Source organism: Drosophila tropicalis, unplaced genomic scaffold, assembly GCF_018151085.1.
Source record: "Drosophila tropicalis isolate 14030-0801.00 unplaced genomic scaffold, ASM1815108v1 contig_878, whole genome shotgun sequence".
Taxonomy (NCBI): domain Eukaryota; kingdom Metazoa; phylum Arthropoda; class Insecta; order Diptera; family Drosophilidae; genus Drosophila; species Drosophila tropicalis.
This window is the reverse complement of record NW_027173374.1, coordinates 4,244,556-4,267,384: the sequence shown is the minus strand read 5'-3', so window position 1 is coordinate 4,267,384 and position 22,829 is coordinate 4,244,556. Positions and strand designations below refer to the sequence as shown.

Sequence of the window (22,829 nt, the reverse complement as noted above, 5' to 3'; positions counted from 1 at the left end):
TTTAAGCACAATGGAATAAGTGAAGGAGCAGTAGCTTCATTTCCAGCATCAACTTCAGCTCCAGCTACATACACAGCCAGAAGTCAAAGAGCAGAAGCTAAAAAGCCGCCATGCCTAGTTTAATTCCCACCCTTAAACCATACACTTATAGCCATGTATCCCATACACCTATAAAAGTATATGTACAGATGTGTATGCATGTATGTACATACATATGTATTTTGTATTTTACTTTATGTGCAAATCAGCGTCCATTAATAAAGACAGCCCAATCCCGCACATATATCTGAGATATATACGAGTCGCGTTGCATTAATCACAGCAACAAAACATACGATACACTTAGAATATTGTACACACAAACACACACACACACCCACAATTGTGTTGATGTGTGTATGTATTAAGTATGTGTGCGTCTGTGCTTGTGTATTGTATGCCTAGTCCTAACGCCTTGGCGTGTTAATTTCATCGCAATATACCTTTTTCAGTATGAAAATTTATGTATGCCATTTTCGACACTTTGATTTATGATCTTGACTTAAATGAGTTGAGTTTTGCACAACTTTATTTCCCCTTTACATCATCTTTCGTATATATATATATACATAGACTTTAAGTCAAATGCAAATTTACATGAATATCCAGTTAAATCTTAAAAATAAATAAGCATAATCATTAGTTCTTATTCTGGAAGAGGCTCTTCTTTATCTTTATTCGCTTCCATTAGTCAAACTGACATCAACTAAAATGAGAAAACATTTCAGAAAAGGACTATTAATTTTCAAGTTACCTATGTACATATATATTTGTATTTTTAAGATTTTGTAAACTTAACTCGAAGATTGACACGAATTTTGACTCTAACATGAACAAACTACATAATAGAAAAGTTATAGGGAAAAACCATTGTGCCTCTTGGGTAGATACAGAAAGATTTTCATTGGTGTAAAATCAAATTCAATCCTTACCAGTTGACATGAATACCCATGAGATTTGATTATTATCTTTTCGAAAAGATAAAAATGTGAAATTTCAACATTGACTAACCCTAATCAAAGGTATGAAAACTTTTCCAATCCATTATTAATGCAATGCTTCGTCAAATGTGAATATGTGAGTGAACTTTAACAGAAATTGAAAATTACTTTTCAATATTTCTCCCCACACCCCCAATATGGCTAGAGTAAGTAAAATGCATATGATTGACTTGCATGCGATGCGGGATACAAATGCGTGTTGTATTTGGCATATGAAAATTATTCAAATTCCAGGACTCACACAATGGGACACCTGCCAAAGGCCAACCATCCTCTCCGCATGCTCGAGCATCAGTTCGTGCATTTAAGCTCTGGCAAACGCAATTTACAAATTGCCACATAGCTTTCAATGCTTGACAAATCATTTAATTCAATAAAGTTCGCTGTGTGAAATGTGACAAAAACTGACAAAATGCATTCAACGGCCCGACATAAAGGTCCATTATAAATATATGACAACAACCCACTGCGTATACGTAATATGAGTTGCCATGGTGACATCAACTGCCAACACAACGGCCCCAACGAATGACTCTATAAAAATTGAGTAGCCAACCAACTTTAAACTTATCGCAATGGCTATTCGAACTAAAGGAGATCAATTACGTAAACACATAAATCCGTTTAAGGATGACCAAAGAAAAAAAACAAAATCTAAGCGCACACCCACAAATAAAAAAATAATTCTACAAAATAAAATAAAAGGCAAAACTAAAAGCAGGCAAGCAATTCAATTTTTATTTTTCTTTTATTTATGGGCCGTAAAAAAAGAAAAAACAGAATCACACACGCACACATTGACAAGGACATCAGCAAAACATTAAAAAAAAAAAAAAAAAAAACACAAAACCAGAGAAAAACTGGCAAAAAAAAAACAAAAACATTGAAAATATTACAACATTTTAATAGCGAAAATGAAGATTTATTGCCGGATGACATTGGTTGGAAATGTGCCACAAAAAACTGAAGCTCAGTCTAAAAAGGCGCGTTCGAAAATAAAATAAAATACACTTACCCACCCAACCAGTGATGCAATAAAAGAAGGCTATCCAAAAAGGTGGCAAATACGCGAAGAAAGTGAGATACATACAGGGAATATGTCCCTTTAAAAAGGTTCTAAAAATTTAAATTATAAGCTTAAATTTGGTGAAAGAGTTAACAGAAAACAACCTGTATGAATGCTATGTAAATATAGAAAAATCTATTTTCAAATCACATGATTATACGAAGAAAAGTTTACAGGATCTGCCCTTGTTGACAGGAAATAAATAAGAACCACCCTGTTTTCTAAGAAGTCTAAGTCTTTCAGCTATGTCCAGGAACTTTTATCTCGTCTCATTCAAAGACGATGTGCTGATACGTTTAAATTTGTTTAACCAAAATCTAACACTATTATTACAGCTAGACCGATTGGGCTGCCAATAACTGTCTAACAGGTTATATTATAAGATAATGCGGTCCTGGTTCAGTTCAGAATAGTTCTTTTGATTAAAAAAAAGAAAACATAAACTTAAACTTAAGAAATTAAATAGATATCAATCAATCCATTCTGTCCATTTCAATTTTTCTCAAGGGTATCTACAAAATAATAAACAAAACAAAAAACACGTTAATACAGATAGTAAAGTCGCGTCACCGTGCCATGTCAACCGTATGATGATGGACCTTAGGCGGAGACCGGGGACAAGTTGAGTTCAATTTCGTTGAGTCCAGTCTAGTCAGTGGGCGTGAGCAGCCTTATCGTCATAGTTGCTCGCAATTGTGCTTGATGTTGTCTGAGCCTAGCGTACACATAGCATGCCAAAATGGCAGACCTCGAAAGTGACCTCCCAACCCCGCGTCACGAACCTTCTCTCTATTCCTCCTACAATCTGCAATCCCCAAAAACTCAACCCCATTCAGCGTATATATAGTATGTATGTACATACATATCCTACGTATGTATACCATCCGTTGGTTCATATTGTTTACGTTCGCCCACTATGCGCACAAAACTGGGCGTGTCCAATCAAAATATGCAAATGTTTTATCCGTAAAACGTCGCTTTGATGGAATTTCGGCACATTTCGTTGCTCCCGTTGTTGTTGTTGTTGTTTGCTTTGGTTTGGCTTGACTTGGTTTGCCTTGTTTTGGTGTTTTTCAACAATTTTTCCCCACTTTTTTTCTCTTCCACATATTTTTTCTTTATCGTCTCATAGAGAGTGAAAGAGCGGACATTGGCTGTTGGCTATTCGCTTTTGGCCATGGGCTGCTGTCCCCCTACCAATATAGCCCCCTGTCACCCCCATCCCCTTCGACAAATTAGCAGTAGTTTGCCTGTTCTGACCGGGTTCTGGCACACGTCAATCAGCGCGGTCTGATTTATATGCATAAATTTCGCGTGCGGTTTGCGCCAGTTTACGACGCTTTAATTTAATGTTGCCAACATTTGCGCGTCATTTTTGGTCAACCGTTTTTCAATAGTCATTCCTGGGTAATGGATAATGGGTGGTCCAAGAGTTGGACGAGGAATGCAAGGGGGAATGGTCGCCCTGTCAACCCTGGTCTGACAAGTTGATGATGAGCTTTTGGGCTTGGTCCAAACACGGGGCGTGGTTATGGTGGTAAAAACTCATTATATCAAAATGAAATGAACAAGGCAAAGCGAAAGAAGTGAGTAACAGGGCCTGGGCTTGTATAACTAGTTACATTTTTGTGGCTTCGATATTTAGAAGCTAATAGTGCAATGGCATTATTTTTTTAACAAAAAATATTTACACTCTACAAAATTCCGTGTCATTAAAATCTGATATACATACATATAAATATACATGTATATGCTGGTTTTTAAGAGCTATCATCTGCTATCAAGATAAGTTGTGCTTAAATAGAATGGACATTTCCACCATGGAAATTTTAAGCAAAGCCAAAACAAACTCATATAATTTTCGAAATCTAAGTGATCAAGAACATATCTAAATCAAACTAAGAATATATTTTAATTATCCGTAAGACATAGATCATAGATCAAGATCAAGAACATATCTAAATCAAACTAAGAATATATTTTAATTATCCGTAAGACATAGGAGACATTCAAATGAAAAATTGTAGTCTTAAAATTTCTTTCGTACTTGTATAGTAGCCTGGAAACATGTACTCATCGAGCGCTTCTTTTCTAAGTTATCGAAGGCCATAAGAATTATTTCCAATTGAAAGCGCCCATGTAATGTCGGCCCACTAAAATTCATAACCAAATTAAGATCCCAGTCCTCGTAATAAATTTTTGTCTGGAATGTAGTCAAAATTTAAACAAAATCTTTACGTCTTTTGGTCCTACTTACACCAGGAGTGAGACATTTCTCCTTCACCTCATCATCATTGATAATATGCTGACTCCAGTGTGTGTATATGGTTTGTGTCTTGTCCCACATTGACAGGCAAAAATCTCTATAGATTAGGTTATAAATGGTTGGTTGCCATACGCCAATTTCCCAATGGTATGTGTTGAAATGTGCCTGTAATATTAACAATAAAATTGCACACTTTATTCTTATTTTTTTAGCATTATATTACGTGCTTCAATTCGATCAGATGGATAAATCTTCCAAATGGGATTGATGGTTACATTTCCCGATATTGATATAATATCTTCTTTCATTTCTGTAATAAAATCCGATAGGTCGTTCAATTCTCCGAAGCCTATAACATCTGTTGGTTGATTTCGACAATTGCTGAATATATCTGGGTCCTCGAAGAAAATTTCATATCCTGCTTGTAAACTTTGTCCAAACGACAGCACAAAAATAAGTACTGATAGCCACTTTATTGCCAACTCCATTACTTTCTAAATGAAATGGGTTCTCGGTCTAATGGTATTTATAAGCCTTTTGCTTTTGCTGAATAAAAACGAACAATATTTGGGCGTACCTTAGATTCTTAACAATATTGTTTTTCAAGTAAATTTTTAGATTATGTCATTAAAAACTGGTTAATTAATGGTTAATTTATTAACTACAAAAATAAACTAGGTGTAGCAGAAGCAGATTTGTTTATACAACTAGATAGCCCTTTGGGTAATACAACTGCAGTTAAAATTGCTGTAATAATTGAGGCTTAGGAGAGTAGAAACGTAGTGAAAAGAAGTTGGTGGGGTAAAAGTGGATTGCAGCGGGTCGTGTATTAATTTACAATCTATAATCAAGCAATTTTTAGGTGAACTTTAACACGATTGATTTACTAGATGTCTATAAATTGCGTTGCTAAAAACTTCGCTTTGCATACTTCCAAAAATAAAAGTTTCTCAAATGAAACAGAAATAACAAACCAAAGTACTTAACAACTGGGCATCAAAATTACCAAAATTTAACACAACATTTGCGGTTTCATGTTGTTTATAGACCAATTGAATTGCATTTGTGTACAGGCTAAAAACCGATTCATATTCTGGCAAGCCCTTTGGCTAACCTGAAACTGAATACATTGTAATAACTGAATGCAATTTCGGTAACTTAATAAACGTTTAGTATTCCTATGTATTTACAGAACTGCAAATTGGTTTTGTGTTGCCTAATATACTGAACACATATAAATTCATGATTACAATTTGGTTAATGGGCAAATACTTACAATTCGATGCATATACATATATGTATATGTATGTTAATGTATGTAAACGACAAATTACAATTATCATAATCATTATCATCATTATCATAATGAAACTGCACCTGTAACTCAATCAATGTCTAGAATTGTTAAATTACTAAATTCTACGGGGAAATTTAATGAAATTTAATTGCAATATTGATTTGTCCCACAATTTGTGTGTGTGTGTGTGTTTTGAAGTGGTTTTTTTGTGAGGGTGGTGTAAAAATTTTCTGTTTTCACCTCATTAAAAGTGGAAATGCGTCGAGTTTTATATGTACTTCCGCTTGGCATAAATGAAATTTATAATGACAGCTACAACAAAGATAATATGTGCAATAAATACATACATATATGTATACACATACACACAGACACACATACAAAGCGAAACTCATTCAAATAAACACCAACAAAGCAGGGCTTACAATTATGGCCAAAAGTTGTGCGAGTAGGACTAAACATAATCAGCTCGACAAGCATATATGTATACTTACAACCACACAAACACACACAATAGCTGACAACTCCCACTAAGGTTTCTGTTTGTTTTAATTAAAATTACACAGGGACATGTCTATATGGATATCTGTTATTAGTGCTTTTTGTACTTTTTTTCTTCGTTAGTTTTCTGTAAATAATTTATATTCAATTTTCAAATGAATTACAATGCAAATATGATACCAAAACCGAATATAACATACCCTTAATTAACTTAAAGTATTGAAAATTTGTAGATTTTTTCCCAATGCTAAGACATTACAATAAAGTAGTCAAAAACATAACGTTTCTCATTATTATTACGATTAAAGTGATTTACAGAAGAGTCTTTAAAAATATACACCCTTAAATAGGGTATATTAGTTAGCAAACAAAACCTTTAATACCATGGGCCTGAACGCTGTGAACAATAAACAAAAATTTACCAAAATTTAGTTGAATTTATTTTGTTCCATTGTGTTTAAACATTTCTGTGCCCGCAATGTGGCCAGCAAAACTCATGGTTGGCATTGTGCTGTGTGTGTGTGTGTGTGTGACATGTGGTTGGCTATGAAATTGGTTTTTCATGTCCATGACTTGGCTTAACCGAAAAAAATTAACTCCAACTAGAATATGAACTAATTTCTATTTTTTTTTGCAAAATCGTCGATGTAGAAAAGCTAAAAATTTACTTAGCTCTCAGGTGATGGAAAATTCAAGTGTCAGATTAGCAAAGAATTTTAAGTAAATAGAAGAGATAAAAAGAGAGAGAGAGTGCGAGAGAGAAAGAGAAAGGGCGACAGGCAGCACTTAAATATTAACTCTTACTTAAAAAGTGTACACAATTCGCGTGGGTTGCCAATTAAACTAAAGTGTTGCAACGAAACTAAATCCTTGGCTCAATTCGCCTCATGCAGCATGCAAAAAGAAACTTCCATCACAAACTGCAACTAGATAAACATTAAGCTTTCCATACTACTACAACTACAATTGCTACAGACGCAAATATTGATGGTATAAAACAAAAGTTTTATGCTCTACAAAAGAACGCCTATCCCATCTCTCTCACTATCTAACCAAAGTCAATTTTCACCCAAGTTAAAAAGTTACCAGCCACACGAAAAGCCAACGAACACACACACACACACAGAAAGAGACAAAAAACCCAGAAGAGTGGCAACAAGAAGAAGAAAAAAAATAAAAACAGAAAAATTTGGAGAGGTAGAAAAAAAAAATTCGAAATGGAAGAAGAAAACGTAAATTTTTATCTCTACGCGGCGCAGTGCAAAAAGGTTTTCGAGTGCAAAATAAAGTTACTTTGGCAATGCGATGCATCAAACCGCAAAACAAGATAATTTCAACGGTAAATAAATCACAGCCACGGCGCAAAGTGAGGCCCCAGCCCGCAGTGGGCCCAGCACACGAGAGGGGTGTGCAATGGATCTGGTTTCGGCTCTGGCCCGGTCTGCATTCGATTAAGCCTAGGAGCCTAGAGATGCCTCACTTAACTCGTTTCATGTCAGTATAGCTCCCGAAAGTCGGCAACAAAAATTCAACTCACTTACCAAAACATTACTTCTCGCTTTGGTACAATGACGACAAATAAACACAGCGAAGGAAGTGTATCAAATAACATTAGCACCTAGTTCATGCCTTCATGCATTTCACAAAATCTGATTATTTGCCATTGTGTGCATTGTACGTATGCCACACAATCAATCCCATGATAAACAACGTCAGATTTTGCCACTGGCCTAGACACAATTTTTTTTCGTGTGTTTGTGCAATTCTGGCAGAGAAACTGAATTGAAATGGAAATAAAATGCTATGCACTGCATTTGCTTCACTTATTGTTAGTACCGTTTGGACGCCATCTAGCGTATTGTTTCTCTAGTGTTTTTTGCCTCTAAATTGATTGTACAGATTGAGAACTGTTTTTAGTAAACGTTTTTGCCAAAAGGATGTAGATTGTTAATCAATTGAATTGATATCAACAAATTCATTATCTTACTTACATACATATGTTTGTGTAAGACATGAAATGTTCTACAGAAAAATACATCTCTTATTTGTAATAACAACATCTATTAAAAAAACAGAAACTTTATGCCTTGAGTAAGCCGATTAGTATGAATATTTTAATTACTTTACTGTAATGTATAACATGCGCTTTAAACAAGTTCAAGAAAATACTCATCTTGGTATGAAAAAATTTGTAAATGTAATGCAAGTTTCTGTAACCGAAAAAGTAGAACAAACATTACATTTCTGGTAAGAGAATACCCAGTGGTGCAACACTAAGATTTGCCTGGCTGCCAAGGCAATAAATAAAATGGTCTTGTTACCAAAGTGTCACACCCACAAATAAAGCCACACACACACACACACACACACACATGGACCTACACCTGCAGCAGCACCAGCAAGAAAAGCTTAAGCCAAAGTTGAACTTTAAGTAGATGCCACCTTAAGACGTTGCAGCTGCGGCAAGTAGCAAAAGCAAACCTAGCATATTATTCTGTATATAGACTGAGCAAGTAACACCCACTGACTGTATTCCAACCAACCGACGATCCATCTATCCATTCATCCATCCATCCATCCGAAAAGTCCTTCCTTCAGTTTTCTCTCTTTCTCCATATATATATGCGAACAAAAAAGCGAGTAAAACTTTTCCATTATTTTTATCTTCTTCACATTTTCAAGTAGCAAAAACTTTGATGCTGTATGCAAAAAAAAAAAAAAAAATACCAAAATCAACAACAGCAAAGCAGTGAAAACAAAAAGCCACCAAAAATTAAGTAAAGTAAAAATTTTTGCATGCAAAGCAAAAGCTGATTTTCATATACATAGCTCCCCTTCATACTACGGTTCCCCTTCACACACACACTTATACTCAGCCCCAAAAACCCAATCTAAGACCCACGCCCACTACCAGTTTGTGCCCCTTGGGCTGGTATCTTTGGCATTTTATTTAGTTTGTTATTTGTTCATACTTAAGTGTGTCGCTTGTATTGGTTTTATTTGCAAAACTTGTCGCTTGTCGTCTTCGAATCGAAGCCAGTCTCTGGGTGATGCCCAAGACAATAACCAACACACTCCCAAATACGTATACATTAAGTGTGTGTGTGTGTGTGTGTGTGTGTGTGTGTAGTTCCCTCTCTTCCAGTAAGTTGTTGAGTAGATTAGGTTTTTTTTTTGTAATGTTCCTGCCTGCCCATTGTCTTTAAGTTTTTGCTGTCCTTTATGTGCTACCAGGGTCCCAAGTGACCCTGTAAACTTCAAATTGCTACAAGTGACAAAGCTTCCATGTCCTGTCCAGAACACTGGCCAGGTGTATGTGTGTGTGTGTACGTGTGCAAGTCTGGAGTGTGCGTTCGACAGTGCGGATGTGTGATTGCGGGCAATTCGATGCCACAAAAGCTGTTTAAAAAACAACAACAACAACAAAAATCTAAGATAAACAAACAGAAACATTGTCTCTCTGTCGTTTAACAAGTTGGTCAAACAAGATTAACATATTTAAGTAAATATAATAATCATGTTTCATGTAGGCAATCATTTATAATTTACTTTTTTTTGGCAAGAAATTGTAGATTTTTAAAACAATGCAATTTTTATATGTTTTTATATTTGGAATGGGAAAGAAGTGTACTTTCTTATCTTCTTATTTGAAAAGGATCATACAAAATGATTTCATGATACCTTTTACCAAATGTATAGGAAATAAACGGATATGTTGTTTGATGGGGTGATAAATCCTCTATCCATTCCAATACGATGATGAAACTGAATCAAATTTCAGATATATCTAGAATGATATTTTCAACTATTCGATGCAAATCTCTGATAAAATTTTTTTCTAATTGTAATAGCTGTCGAGTTTAAGCGTTAGATACATTGTAAAAACGTTGAATAAAACGATTTCACGATTTGCATATATAGGCTGGGATATGTCCCTATTAATTTAATACGTTGCGGAACCTGCTGAGGCATATGGCCCCCCAACATAAATTCAGGACCCTTTCTATTTATTTAACCTACTTGGTGCTTGGTGGAATTTTCTGGTCTGTTGCATTTAAAGCGCTCATCTAAATATTTTCGAAATACATTCGCCCCCATAAAATAGCCTAGGAAGGAGTGGCCTAGTATATGGGTCTTGCGTGCCGCGTGCGGTAAAAGGTATGAGGCTGAAAATCTAAATCCCTTGGACCATAGATGCTTTTTATGCCCCCCAAGAGAGACAGAGGGAAAAGGAGTACATGCAAGTACATAATTCAACACAAAATGTTAATTTAATTAAATTATGAATATGAAATTTGTCGGTGAGTGAATCAAGATGGAAGGTAATTTTTGAATGGCAACCAAAAACTCCAAGAGCGTTGACTAAACAAATTCATTTAAATTGCACACAAGGTTGGCTCTTTGGCTCTAGCTTGGGCATGTATTTTTGAGGCAAAGGCACAGAATATGCAAACACACTCACCCCTCCATTCCGCTAGGAGGTTAGAAGAGGGGTGTTTCAATGGCTTTTCGAGCAGTGCAGACCAATAATGACGCGCTATACTTTTCCAATGTGGCATGTAGTAAATATTGCCAAGAGCAGCAACAGCGTGACCAACAGCCGCATTGGTAGTAACTATCCACCACCGGGGCCATTCATTTGCCACATGTTGATTTTGCAAACTCAAATTATATAATGCAATGCATGGTAAACAAGCAAACACACACACACACACACATACAGTACGAATACCTGTACAAATAAACCGAAATACGAAGAAAACAACATTATCAGACCTGACTCTAAAACCAAATTCCAAAAATTGTATATGCATTCATATATAGGTAAATATTCATATATAGTTATATAGTACATATATGTATATAAATGTACCCAGTCGACAAACACGTTGGACGGACCTTTGGCGGAGTTGGTGGCATGAAACCAATGTAGAGTCCAGCTGATAGAAGCAAAATCTAAAAATTACTAAAAGCCAAATGTGCTGTCGTAACATAAAATACGCAACGACACTCAAACCAAAACTTTCTGCAATTCTAAAAGTATATGTAAATCTTAAGCATTAAAAAAATAACAGAAATATAAATCCTTTATTAGATCCTTTACTTAGAATGCATCTTGCTAGGCTATCAAATAAGTAATTAGTTTGTTTTGTATCAATGAATTCCGTTTGGTTTGGCTGCTATGCATTTTTTCTCTGAGTGCATGAGTCCAGCCACCAAAAGTAATGAGCCAAAGTTGGATACATGCTGTTTGGTTAGACTCTCACAACGCTTCGAGCCAACCGGAAACGCCAACAGCCCACAAAACTTTGCAAATGGCGTTGAAAATTAACGAAATTACTCATTTGAAATTTGTGAAAATGCTAACCATGGTTCACTATGGTTTTTAGAAAGTGCTGAAGTCACGAATTAAGTATGGCGATTTTCGCATTGCAAGCACAAAAAAGTCTCATCATAAATTCCATTCCAAAAGCATTATTCTTTCTTTTCGTTTTTGCAGTTGGCCACTAAGACAAAATGCCAACAGTTGACATTAAGCAGCTCGACGACGTCAAGTGAAATGCAACCGAGACCTCAGCTTCGACTTGGGCATCGGCTTCAGATTCAATGCGCGTGACAGAAACCGCAGGGCTGTCAGCATTGCTGACTCCAGCTTCCAGTTCTTACTCTTGGTCATTACAATGCACTTGCCACGACGGACGATGGTGACGACGATGAGGACGCGGCTGCTGTACTTGATATGGAACTCTGGTCTGGTCTTGGGATGTTGACAACTGTAACTGTATACTTTGCTGGGTTTGCCTTTGCCATTCTTTGGCCTGTCTTTTTACGCTGTGCAGTTGTAATGGAGCTTTTGGTAAATTGAACCAATTTATGCTTATTTTATGGCAAATTACAAATGAGGGAATCATGACAACAGGACACCGACGACATCATTCGATGTCATTTGGGAGTAAAGTTGGATGGATGGCAAAACGGATTATGTTCATAGTTGCATGAGAAATATTTCATTTGCAACAAGTGATTCACATATTCAGTTTGTTATTTTTTTGTCTTTGAAATGATTAGTCGTGGAATCATATCAAATGGCAATTACTATCAGCAAATACTCATTAAACACTATTATTTGTAAAAATAATTAGGGGTTGAGAGCAAGCTGAACAAAAAAGTAATGCATACTTATCGGGTTGAATCACATTGAATGAATAGATAGATTGCAATGAATGCTTCAAATGTTTTTAATGTTTTGTTCTTTTATTTAAAGCAAATTTTAAAGTTTAAACAGTAGCCGTAAATACTTGTTTAAACTATTGTTAAATTTCGTAGAGAACCTTTAAACAATGGAAAATAACCAGAAGAGTCGCGTATTGTTCCCTTTTGTCTTGGGCTTAACTTGTTGCCCTAGATGGAAGCTTTGGGCCCCTCGGGCCAATGGCTCATTATAACGAAAATTTTAGCAACAAGATGCCCAAAAACAACTAAAGTTTCGAGTTTTGATTTGTTTACACATAAGCTTTTGGCCAAGACGATGGTATATTGGGGTACGGGCGGTTACGTTTAGTTTGGAGACGTTCCCTCCCCCTTTGGGAGGGAAATGTTTTGTTGGCAGCTAACAAGTTGCAAATTAAGCTAAAATGTGTATTTTGGCAAAAAAGCTGGAGACTTTGGCAGATGGAGAAGGAGGAGGTAGGTATTTGAGAAGACTTATATACATACATATATACTCACACGCTCATGCATAGAAAACATACAAATACAGGCATGTAAACGAACATAACAACCGCAAAGCCAAACGCACTAACAAGCAGGAGTAATCAGTGTTACAACAAACAGATACACAAATAGCAAAAACCAAAAAAAAAAAAAAAAACAATAAAAAACAAAATACACACACACTCCCAGAAAACTGTAACAGCAACTTGAGGGAGTTGTGTTGCACATGCAGCAATACAGACACACACACACAGACACACAAACATCCAGGAAATTACATGCAGAGCAGCTAAAACAATGGCCAAGAATCTAGCTGGCAAGCTGCTGCTCATCATCATCATCATTATCATCATGGCCATCAGAGAGTGGCGAGCATCTCCAGTATTTCAAATGCCAGCCAAAGGCTATCGACCCAATTTCTAGGCAAACAATGGAAACAGCCAGAAAAGAAATTCCCCCACTACCCTGCCAAGCTCAAAGCTTAAACTTCGACCAAAAACCACTTGGAATTCCATATACAAGACACAGAGAAGGGGCGGTGTGTGTGGGCAGTGTGCCAAATGTTTGGCTTTGAGCAATGTGTTTACCACTTTGGACAACGTCGTCCTTGCATATCCTCTTGCCTGGACAATCTACCTATACACACTGCCATACTATTTCTTTCGATTCACCCGACGACGATGGCGACAAAACAAGTGAAAGTTTATTACTTACAACTTCCCAGCCATTGGGTTCGAGTTGAAGAAAATCAATAAAATGCAATTCCAAAGCAAATGACCCATATAAGCCAGAGAGCATGGAGCACGGAGCACCAGAGAGTCAAAGCAAGATGCAAACCCATCGCCGTCTCCGTCGCCACCGACAGCCTGCGGCTGAGCGTAATTGTGCCAAATTATAAATTATTTCGATTTTCGCCAGGGCACCAAAGAAAATTGCTGCTGCATTGGTTGATGGTCAGAGGAGCAAGAACCAGAGATGCCTGCAATTAATATTGTGCAGCGGCAATTGAATGGCTTTCAACCCCATATCCACCCTCCACCCTCCCCGCTGCCATTTGAAGAGCATTCAGCTCAGTGGCCTAACCGTAGTGGGCGTGGGCCAAAGGCTAAGCGCATAATTTAAATTTCTAATTAACAGTCAAATAAATTGTGCCAGCTGCCAGCATGGTGGCAATTGAGCCATGCCAAGTGATTTTATGGCCCAAAATGCTCATTAAATTAACGGCAATTTGCTGCCACAGACAAATGCATCGATGCCAAGGTGCCATTGCACCAAGGTAAGGACTTCCGACTACCTTTTCTTACCTTTCCTTCATGTCGAAGGGAAGTCGTAAACTGTTTTAACGATGGCCCATTAACTTAATACCTGGCGCCAATTTAAATTAGTCTTTGATTTTTGCAACAATCTTGCAAAATATAATAAGGAAATTCTTGCAATACTAAATTAGTTCCGTTCCAAGAAAATTCTATAAACGTGAGGCCTAGAATCTTTCATTATTTTGTGATATTTTTCATTTTGAATATCCTAAAGCTGAAGGATCTTGGGTTTATGGGAATAGACAGACCCTAAATAACAATATTTTTATCGAGCAAAAAGAGAACTTTCTCTTTTATCCACAAACAAGAGTTTTCAAAGTTCAAAGAAATAGCTTTTAAACTTTAAAATAGTTTACATCAGACTGTTAATTTTTTATGTCACATTTTATAACCTTTTAAATTAATTAACCAGGTTTATTAGTGCTTTTTTTAATAGACTCTGCTTCCACTTTTACTTGAATTATTTTTGATTTAACATATATTAGACGAAGGAGATACTTTTCCCTTAATTTTGAGATGCTTAAATTTAATTAAAAACATAGACAAAGGCTTAAATATTCGGCACTGTATGGGCGCATATATGGCATGAGGCAACGAGAGGGAGAGTGAGGAAAGGGTGAAAGAGATGTGACCAAAGGCAAAGGGTTTAAAGGATATGCGGCAGTTCGTGTTCGGCAGCAAATGAAATTGAATTTCTTATCAGTATATGGAGTTGATATGTTTTTTTTTCTTCACTCGCGCTTTGGAATACTATATTTTTTGTTAGCATCCCTTCCAACTCGATAAAGCCATCATGTCTTTGGCACCGGCTGTGCGCTGAGCAAAAACATTCAATTAGTTTGATTTACACTTTCTTTTTTTCCCTTTCCTCTTTTTCCCCTGCTTAAGTTAGATGTGTTCCCCTGTACTGGATCAGGGTCCCTTTGAGCGACTGTTGGCATTTCCGTTTCCGCTGTTTAACAAGCATCTTTTTTTTGTTGCCAACAACAACAATAGCAGTGCCAAAAACTTTGTACGCTTTTGCGTGCCAAAAATTGCGACTGTAGTATGCCGCTTAAGGCATTTTTTGGTCCCAACCCATTCCAAGCCCAATCCCAGGCCCAATACGAATCCCAATCCCTACTACTGGCCCTGTTTTCTCTCTATACCTACCACAATGTAGTCGTAGTAGCTCCATCTGCCGCCTGGCGGAAACAGTTTGCTGCGCGCCTGCCTCAATATTAGTTTGGGCGGCTACAAAACGCTTCCGGCAAAACATTGCTTTTGTTGATTTCATTTTGCCAGCCCTGGCATCGGCTGGTTGGTTGGATGGCTGGCTGGGTTACGATGATTTTTCAATTTGCATGTGACACAGAGGAGAGATGTCAAAGACTAAATTGAAATAGCAAAAGGTTTCGACTTCGACTCCGAAGCCAGATTGAAAGTCAGCGACAGAGATCGCACGCGTTGCATCTCATTTGTGTTTTTGGTCTTTCAATTAGATAATTGACAAGCAACCTGATGTTAGCCATGTGTGTGTGTGTGTGATGTTAAAGGCTGCCATGTCATTTAATATGGTCAGAGTTATTTTGCACCCAGTATTAAAGACAAGTCAAAAATGGAAAGCAATAGCTGTAGAGAAGGTCGAAAGGGGGATGAAGCCAACTTCATGTCAACTTCATTTGTTGAATGACATAAGTTATCAATGAAATTGCAGGAAAAGCTGAGCTGACCTCGAGCAAATTGCATTGGCGCCCCCTTTTAACTTTATCTTTGCGTATGGTAAGCCCTCCCTTCGTACCCCCTCCTTGAACCCGGACGCCCTCAACAAGCAATGGCAAGCGATTCATTCCATTTCATTTCACTTACATACACAAGGCACCGCACCCACTCACACACACATACACATACACAGAGACAGACACAACCAATAAGCTGCACGTCACTTTGCCTTGTAGTACGTGTATTTGCTTTCATTTCAATCTTTTGCCACTTAACAAATGCACACCCACATTCATTTCATTTTCCAGCTCCCTACAGCGAAAGTGCATAAGTTTAATTTTATTATACGAAAACAATGCAACAATTGTTGTAACAACCAAGGGGCTTGTTTGTATGTATGTGTGTCTGTATGTATGCATGTGGCCATGTGCATATGTATGGCAATTTGTTCAAAGGATTTAGCTCTGCATTTAGAAGCCAATCAATGGAAACTTAACCGACGAACAAAAGTATCGATGAACCAAAAAAGACTTTCGATTGCATAAGCATAGCTATTCTACGGTTTGAAAATGGAGCATAGAGATGTAAATCCCAGTAGTCAGTCATGCATCCCAAATGGGGCAAGTAAACTGTGAAAGAGTCCATTCAAAAGCAATCAAATCATATACTGTAGGTCACTTTAACCTTATAATTTGGAATGATTTTTATGCTCATTAGAATATCTTTCGTAACCAAATCAAACTTGACAGAAAATCTAACCCATATTTAAAGTATATAAATGTATGCAATTCCAACCAAAAGGTTTAGTAGTCTCCGCTCTTCTGTACTTTTAGTTTTGTTTGTTAGCAACAGAAAACAGAAGAATTTATAGACAAGAATAATGGAAATATATAGTAAAAGTATAGGTCAGGAAATTGAGTAATTAAGTTTTGAATATACTCCCTTATATTCACGAAAGAAATTTAATAAAGTACTACATCGTATGTACGTAGATAAAAGAATAATTGCTGGTTATCCTTTAAAAAAGGAGCTACTATAAAACAGATCTGTAAACGAGTCCTCTGCTACATCCATAAGTAGCTTCTTCTCTTTATGTGATTTTAAAAATTTAATCACTGAGAGTTAAAATTTAAATAGCATTTATTTAAATTCACTTTAAACAATTTGCAATTTTGTCTTTTTTTTTGTCGTTTTATATGCTTGTGCATTTAAATAAATGAAGAAGAATTGATTTGCGGCTGACTCTGCTCATTTGTTGAATTTATGGCCGACTCTTAAAATTGACAGTCAATGGCCAATGGCCAAGGGCAAAGTCAGCAGGAGAAGAGACACCGGGAGCCGGAGAGGGAAACGGTAGCAGGGGAAAGAAGCTACAAAGAACAAAAGGCGTTACAGGCCTCCTAGCCTGATGGGGAGCTCATAAACAATGCGGCCAATTTACATGCATGGGCTACACACATACCTATATTTACGTGTATGTGTGTATGTCTCTCTTTGTCTGTCTGTGTGTGTGTGTGTGTTTGAGGATGTGTTGTTGTTTTTATTGTTATCGTTTGAAATGAAAAATTGTCCCTTTGTTGCATATAAAAACAATGGGCCAAAGAACTTGAAATCAATTTCAAACGTTTTAGCCAAAGCCAATTGATTTATTTGCTGACTGTCTATGCCTGTATGTGTGTGTGTGTGTGTTGGCGTGTGCTGGCCATTGTTTTGTATTACTTTTGCCTTGAATGAAGCCCAAAAGAGCTTAGGCCATTGAAATGTGGCACCATTTTCACATTTCTTTGGCCAAAACTTTAAGCCTAGTTTGACCCAAAACAATTAACACGAACTGCCAAAAAGTCAGAGGCCGTCTTATTTTAGTCTTTCACTTGATAAACTTTTTATTGCTTCCGAGCAATTTAAAACTTTAATTTGAATTACAATAAAATAAAACAAAAGAACCGACCACCAAGACAAACTGCAGCTGCTTTCATTCTGTTCAACTGACTGACTGTGGGCCCAAGACAGTAGCAAGTAAGTATATATATATATATATATATATATATATATATATATATATATATATATATATATATATATTTACTTATATATGGACCCGATAATGGAATGAAAACAACAAGCAATTTCAAGTTGGCCAAATAAGCATTGCCATTTAGGGGGGCCATCCTTGTGGTTAGCTGCGCTTGATTTGGCCTTGCCCATGCAATCGACCATGATATAAATGAAGAGGCCGATTGGCTTTGACAAGAAAGAAAATGCTTAAAAAAGCACACACACACACACACAGACCACAGAGGAAAAAGGAGCCCTTTGGAGTCGATTTTTTTTTGTACCCCACTCTTAAACCGATTTTTAAACATTTTTACGCTTTTATACAGTCGACTAACTTAATTCTTGGGTTGGCTTGCGCATTTTAAATATAAACAAGAAATGTGAAAAATTTCCATAATTATGCTAAAAATAAAAATGGTCAAAGTCAAAAAAATAAACATTTGGGACTTAAGAGTTACCTTTTCAGTCATTGAATTTTAATTTAAAGCTCTTTAAATAAAAAAAAACCTGGTTTTATAGTTAATTTAGTAGACTTCATATTGAATTCAAGTTCCTGTTCACATTCAACTGGTGATTATCCTTTGAAAAGCGCCAACACGAATGCTTTTAGATGGATTGTAAAACGAGCAAGCACACAATCAAAAAAAAAAAAAGGAGGAAAAGCTTCACGCACCAAAATGCTAAGAGCTGCACTTCCGTTTCCGAAGCGAAATGTTTATTTGTCCATTGCCTGTTTGGTCATTAGACATGAGATATTGTCAACAGACACACTCATAGTCACACACACACCCACAGAGAGACTGACCTATACACGTACCACTTTCATTCAGTGTTTATGTTTGCAATTTACCGTTGCAAAACATTTTGATTACGCATACGCCCTGTTAGAGGATGAAAAGGTCTCGTTTTGCTTTGACAAGCGCATCAAATGGCCATAAACAAAACGTCAAAGTCCGCTGATGGCATTAGTTGATATTTGCTTGTTAACGTTTTGCCTTTGGCTGATACAAAACAGATGGGCAGATGGCAACAACCACCTGTGCCAGGATTGCAGAGTTTTGAATGTGTTATATCCAACAAATGGCCATGATATACCCAATCCAAAAATGCCTAAAAATGTGAAAATTGTACGTATCATAAATCGTTTCAAGCTCTTGAAATCCGATGATAAAAAAAGACGTTCCATTCGACCAGCTGACTTGGCTTTTATAGTAAAGATAATGGTAAAAGATTCAATCCATTGCAGTGGCGCTTTGGTGGCATTGCGTCTAGTCATCACTTCTGGTAGCTGTTTCACCAATCAAACTAAAGCCAGCCAATTAAAAGTATTCATTAGTGTTGGCAGAACATTAGAAGCGGCTTCCTTACATCAAAGCATCTATCCAGAAATAAGTTTTATTAGCCTAAAATCGAGTGAAACTGGTATAAAGCCAATTGGCATCTGTCAACAGCCCCTGAAGATGGGCAGCTATGGCAATATGATGATGGCTAGCCCGTATCTTAGCTACTATGGCAGAAGACGTTCCCAATTGATTACCAATCGCGCGTGTAAGTCTACTTATCTGCAGGATGAATCAGTGTACATTACACCCAATATGCTGTGCCTAACAAACTCTTTGAAACCCTCGAAATGTGCCACCATTCGTGGAGATTCCCTTCTCGTAAACAATTGTTTGTATGCCATCAATATCTACGGCTCCAACTGTCATTCACGCGGTCAAAATGCTGATCTTTATGCCAATCTTTACAAAATGCGACAATATATTAATGTTTTTATGAAGAAACTGGAAAAATAAACAACAATTCTGTTTAGTTAAATATTTCATTCGCAGCGAATTAACAATTTTCATGCGCTGATTAGCATCTGGATGCCTGCAATTGCCGTGAATTTTTGTTTAGCTCTTCTTATTATGCAGCCAAACTGCCTGCTTCTCATACTTTTAGCGCGTTTGGCTCTCCAACAAGTGGCGCATACACAACAGGGCCAAGCCGTGCCTCAATTCATGGTCGGCGATATACCAGGCCAGGGTCAACCCTATCAAATAATCCGCATTATTGAGTATCTAGTGCCATATTCTCCAAAGAAAACAGCCAGAACTAAAGAAGAAGATAGCCTGGAGATTATACCTGCCGACATTGATTCTCTTTTAAAGTTGAAGCCGACAAAAAAACCAAAGAAATCGCTTCATTTTCTGGTCAAAGTGCTTCGAAAAAATGCTACTTTATGCACAGGAGCTTTGATTTCTCGCCGTCTGGTGCTCAGCTCATCACAATGTTTGGCCAAAAAGGCAAAGCCTACAGATTACAACATTCAGGCCAGTCGTAGTCGTAGGTATAAGATAGTTCAGCTCATCTTTGGTTCAGGTCTTGCCCAAGATCTAGTCCTTATTGTCCTCAAGGCAGCAATTCATGATGCTGCTATTCAGCCAATTCGTTTATGTGATGGATCACTCAAGCCACTGGAAAATGTGACCATGTATATGTCGAGAAAGCGTTTGAGTTTCCTGCGTACTCAAGTGATAGCCAATGGAGCCTGTAAACGTAGCTATGCACAGGATGAGAATGTCTATATTACGGCTAATATGTTGTGTGTCCAGAACACGGGCAAATTGCAGGACTGTCAAACGGCCAAGGGTGATCTGCTTCTGCACAAGGATCATTTGTGTGGCATTAACATTTACGGTTCACACTGTGTGAATGGAGCGACCAATGGCGATCTGTATGCGAATATCTTTAAGGCTCGCGACTATCTGCAACGCATGATTAAACAATTTGTTTAAGTAAAGGGGGGGAAAACGTACGAAGCAAATCAATATTTCGCTTGTTTTTGTTAACATTGTATTTTCTTTCAATTTGTGGGTATATAAACTCGTTCACATCCTTCTCTTTACCCAGCATTTTGACTATGATGTATGTAAATTTAGTCTAAAAACGAAAACAAAAAACAAAATAAATGAAATAAAAACTAGCAGCAAAAACAAAAGCAACGACAGAAAAAAAAATACAACTAAAAAACATCATGACAGCAAAAAGGTGTTACACTTGGCTTGAAATTTACACCCATTGCGGGAGGAGGGATTCGGGGATAGGGTGAGATGACGGGTGCCGCAAAAAAGCTTTGCCGTTTGGCTTTGGCTTTGCGCTAAAATATGCAATTTTGTCATGAAATATGCACATGTCCACACAACAAGGACGAACAACCGGACGGGCAGAACAACTACAACAATATCATAAATTTCAAAAGCAACATTCACATAAAAATTAAACATTTAAAAAATAAAAGCAAAATGAAAATACAATAAATTCAAGTTTTGCAAGTCTCCAAAATGCCCTTCAAAAATATATAAAAATTAAAATCAAATTAACATTTTGTTTCCCACGCAATAAATTATTTATTAATTATAATTCACAGCGGCCTACTGGCCATTTTATAAACATTAATAGATAATACATTAAAAACTAGGAATTCCTAATTACTTCAACTAAATTATTTAATAGGATTGTATGTACAAATTTTATTAATTTTTCTATATTTTATTGTAATAATGTTTTTGCGGTTAAATAAATTTGTTGCCTTTAACTTATGCTTTTAAATTTGAAGTTGTTTATTTGAATTCTTTAACTAACAAACTAGTTTTTCTTTTTTTTTTTTTTTTTTTTATTTTCTTTCATAAGTTACACTTTTTGCTTAGCTCTTTGGTTTTATCATCCTTTAATCCTTTACATCCTTTTTATGATAGTAATTTAAAGTTTTTTATTTACCTAAACTTTTCATTTTCCATAATGCTTTTTGATAAAACATTTCCTAAAAAATATTTTGCTCATATTTCTCATTCATTAGAGAAAACTAGAAGAAAAGCAGCGGATTCAAGACGCCGACTAGTCGGACATTTTTCCAGTTTTCCCCGCGACATTAAAATGCAGCCATGCCTGTCGAATATGTATCCAGGTAACTGGCCGAGAACAAACAGCAGCAGCAACTAAATTTATGTACATAGATATTAATAATGAAAATAACATGTTTTCTGCCCCCCGCGCAAGCAATTCCCTCCCTTTAATTCAATAGATAAGTTTTGTTGTTTCTATTACCCGGTGCCCTGGGTAAACTGGGTAAAGAATTAAAAACTTCGATTTTAACACTCACGTGACAAGCGAAACAATAAAGCCCGTATATGTATGTACATGTACCTCTCATATCCTCCAACTTCCCATCATTCACTGGCAAACACAATTGCTGCCAGCAATGGGCCAGGACCTCGAACCCAGACCTACCACAAATAAATATTTATTTGTTTGACAATTTTTATTGCCTACTTTCAGGCTGTTGTTGTCGGACAGTTGGTTATATTGCTAAGGGTTGGTGTTGGTGGAGACAAAAATGAAAACTTTACACAGCAAACAAAACAAAGTAAAAACAAAAAAAAAAAATTCAAAAGGCGTTAAAATGATTTTGAAAAACTTTTGCCTTACGTGACTTTGGCCACTCGCTGGGCCTACATACATACATACATACATATTGTTACCCATTTCCGAACAGGGACCCGCCACTCTCGGCTGACTGAATCAAATAGGTGGCATAAACAACAACAACAACAGCAATAAGAAGAGCAGTAGCTTGGACAAGCATGGCAAGATGATGGCCAGCCACCAGGGTCTGTGGCGGGGCGGGGGGCATTAAATAAAAGTTTTCCACTTAAGGTTTATGAAAAGTTTAAATCCATGCGCTTTCGCATTCACACCTACATAGATGAAATGGCCACGCGCCGCTGCCACCACAGTCACAGCGGAAACGGAAACGACAGTCGCCAACGACGGTCGAAAAAATGATGAATACCCTATACAAAAAAAGAAAATATTCGCCATTTCACAATAA

At 36.8% G+C, this 22,829-nt stretch overlaps 1 protein-coding gene across 1 annotated transcript; it reads left to right on the top strand.

Moving 5' to 3' along the window:
- The first annotated feature begins 19,911 nt into the window (after positions 1-19,911).
- Positions 19,912-20,939, top strand: LOC137585037 (transmembrane protease serine 11B-like). The gene has a single exon (XM_068300684.1). It carries the CDS (start codon positions 19,960-19,962, stop codon positions 20,734-20,736), a length of 777 nt encoding a protein of 258 aa, XP_068156785.1. The 5' UTR covers positions 19,912-19,959; the 3' UTR covers positions 20,737-20,939.
- Positions 20,940-22,829: the final 1,890 nt, after the last annotated feature.

Coding starts and splice junctions, on each gene's coding strand:
- LOC137585037 (XM_068300684.1), top strand. CDS start 19,960: ATGGTCGGCGATATACCAGGCCAGGGTCAACCCTATCAAATAATCCGC.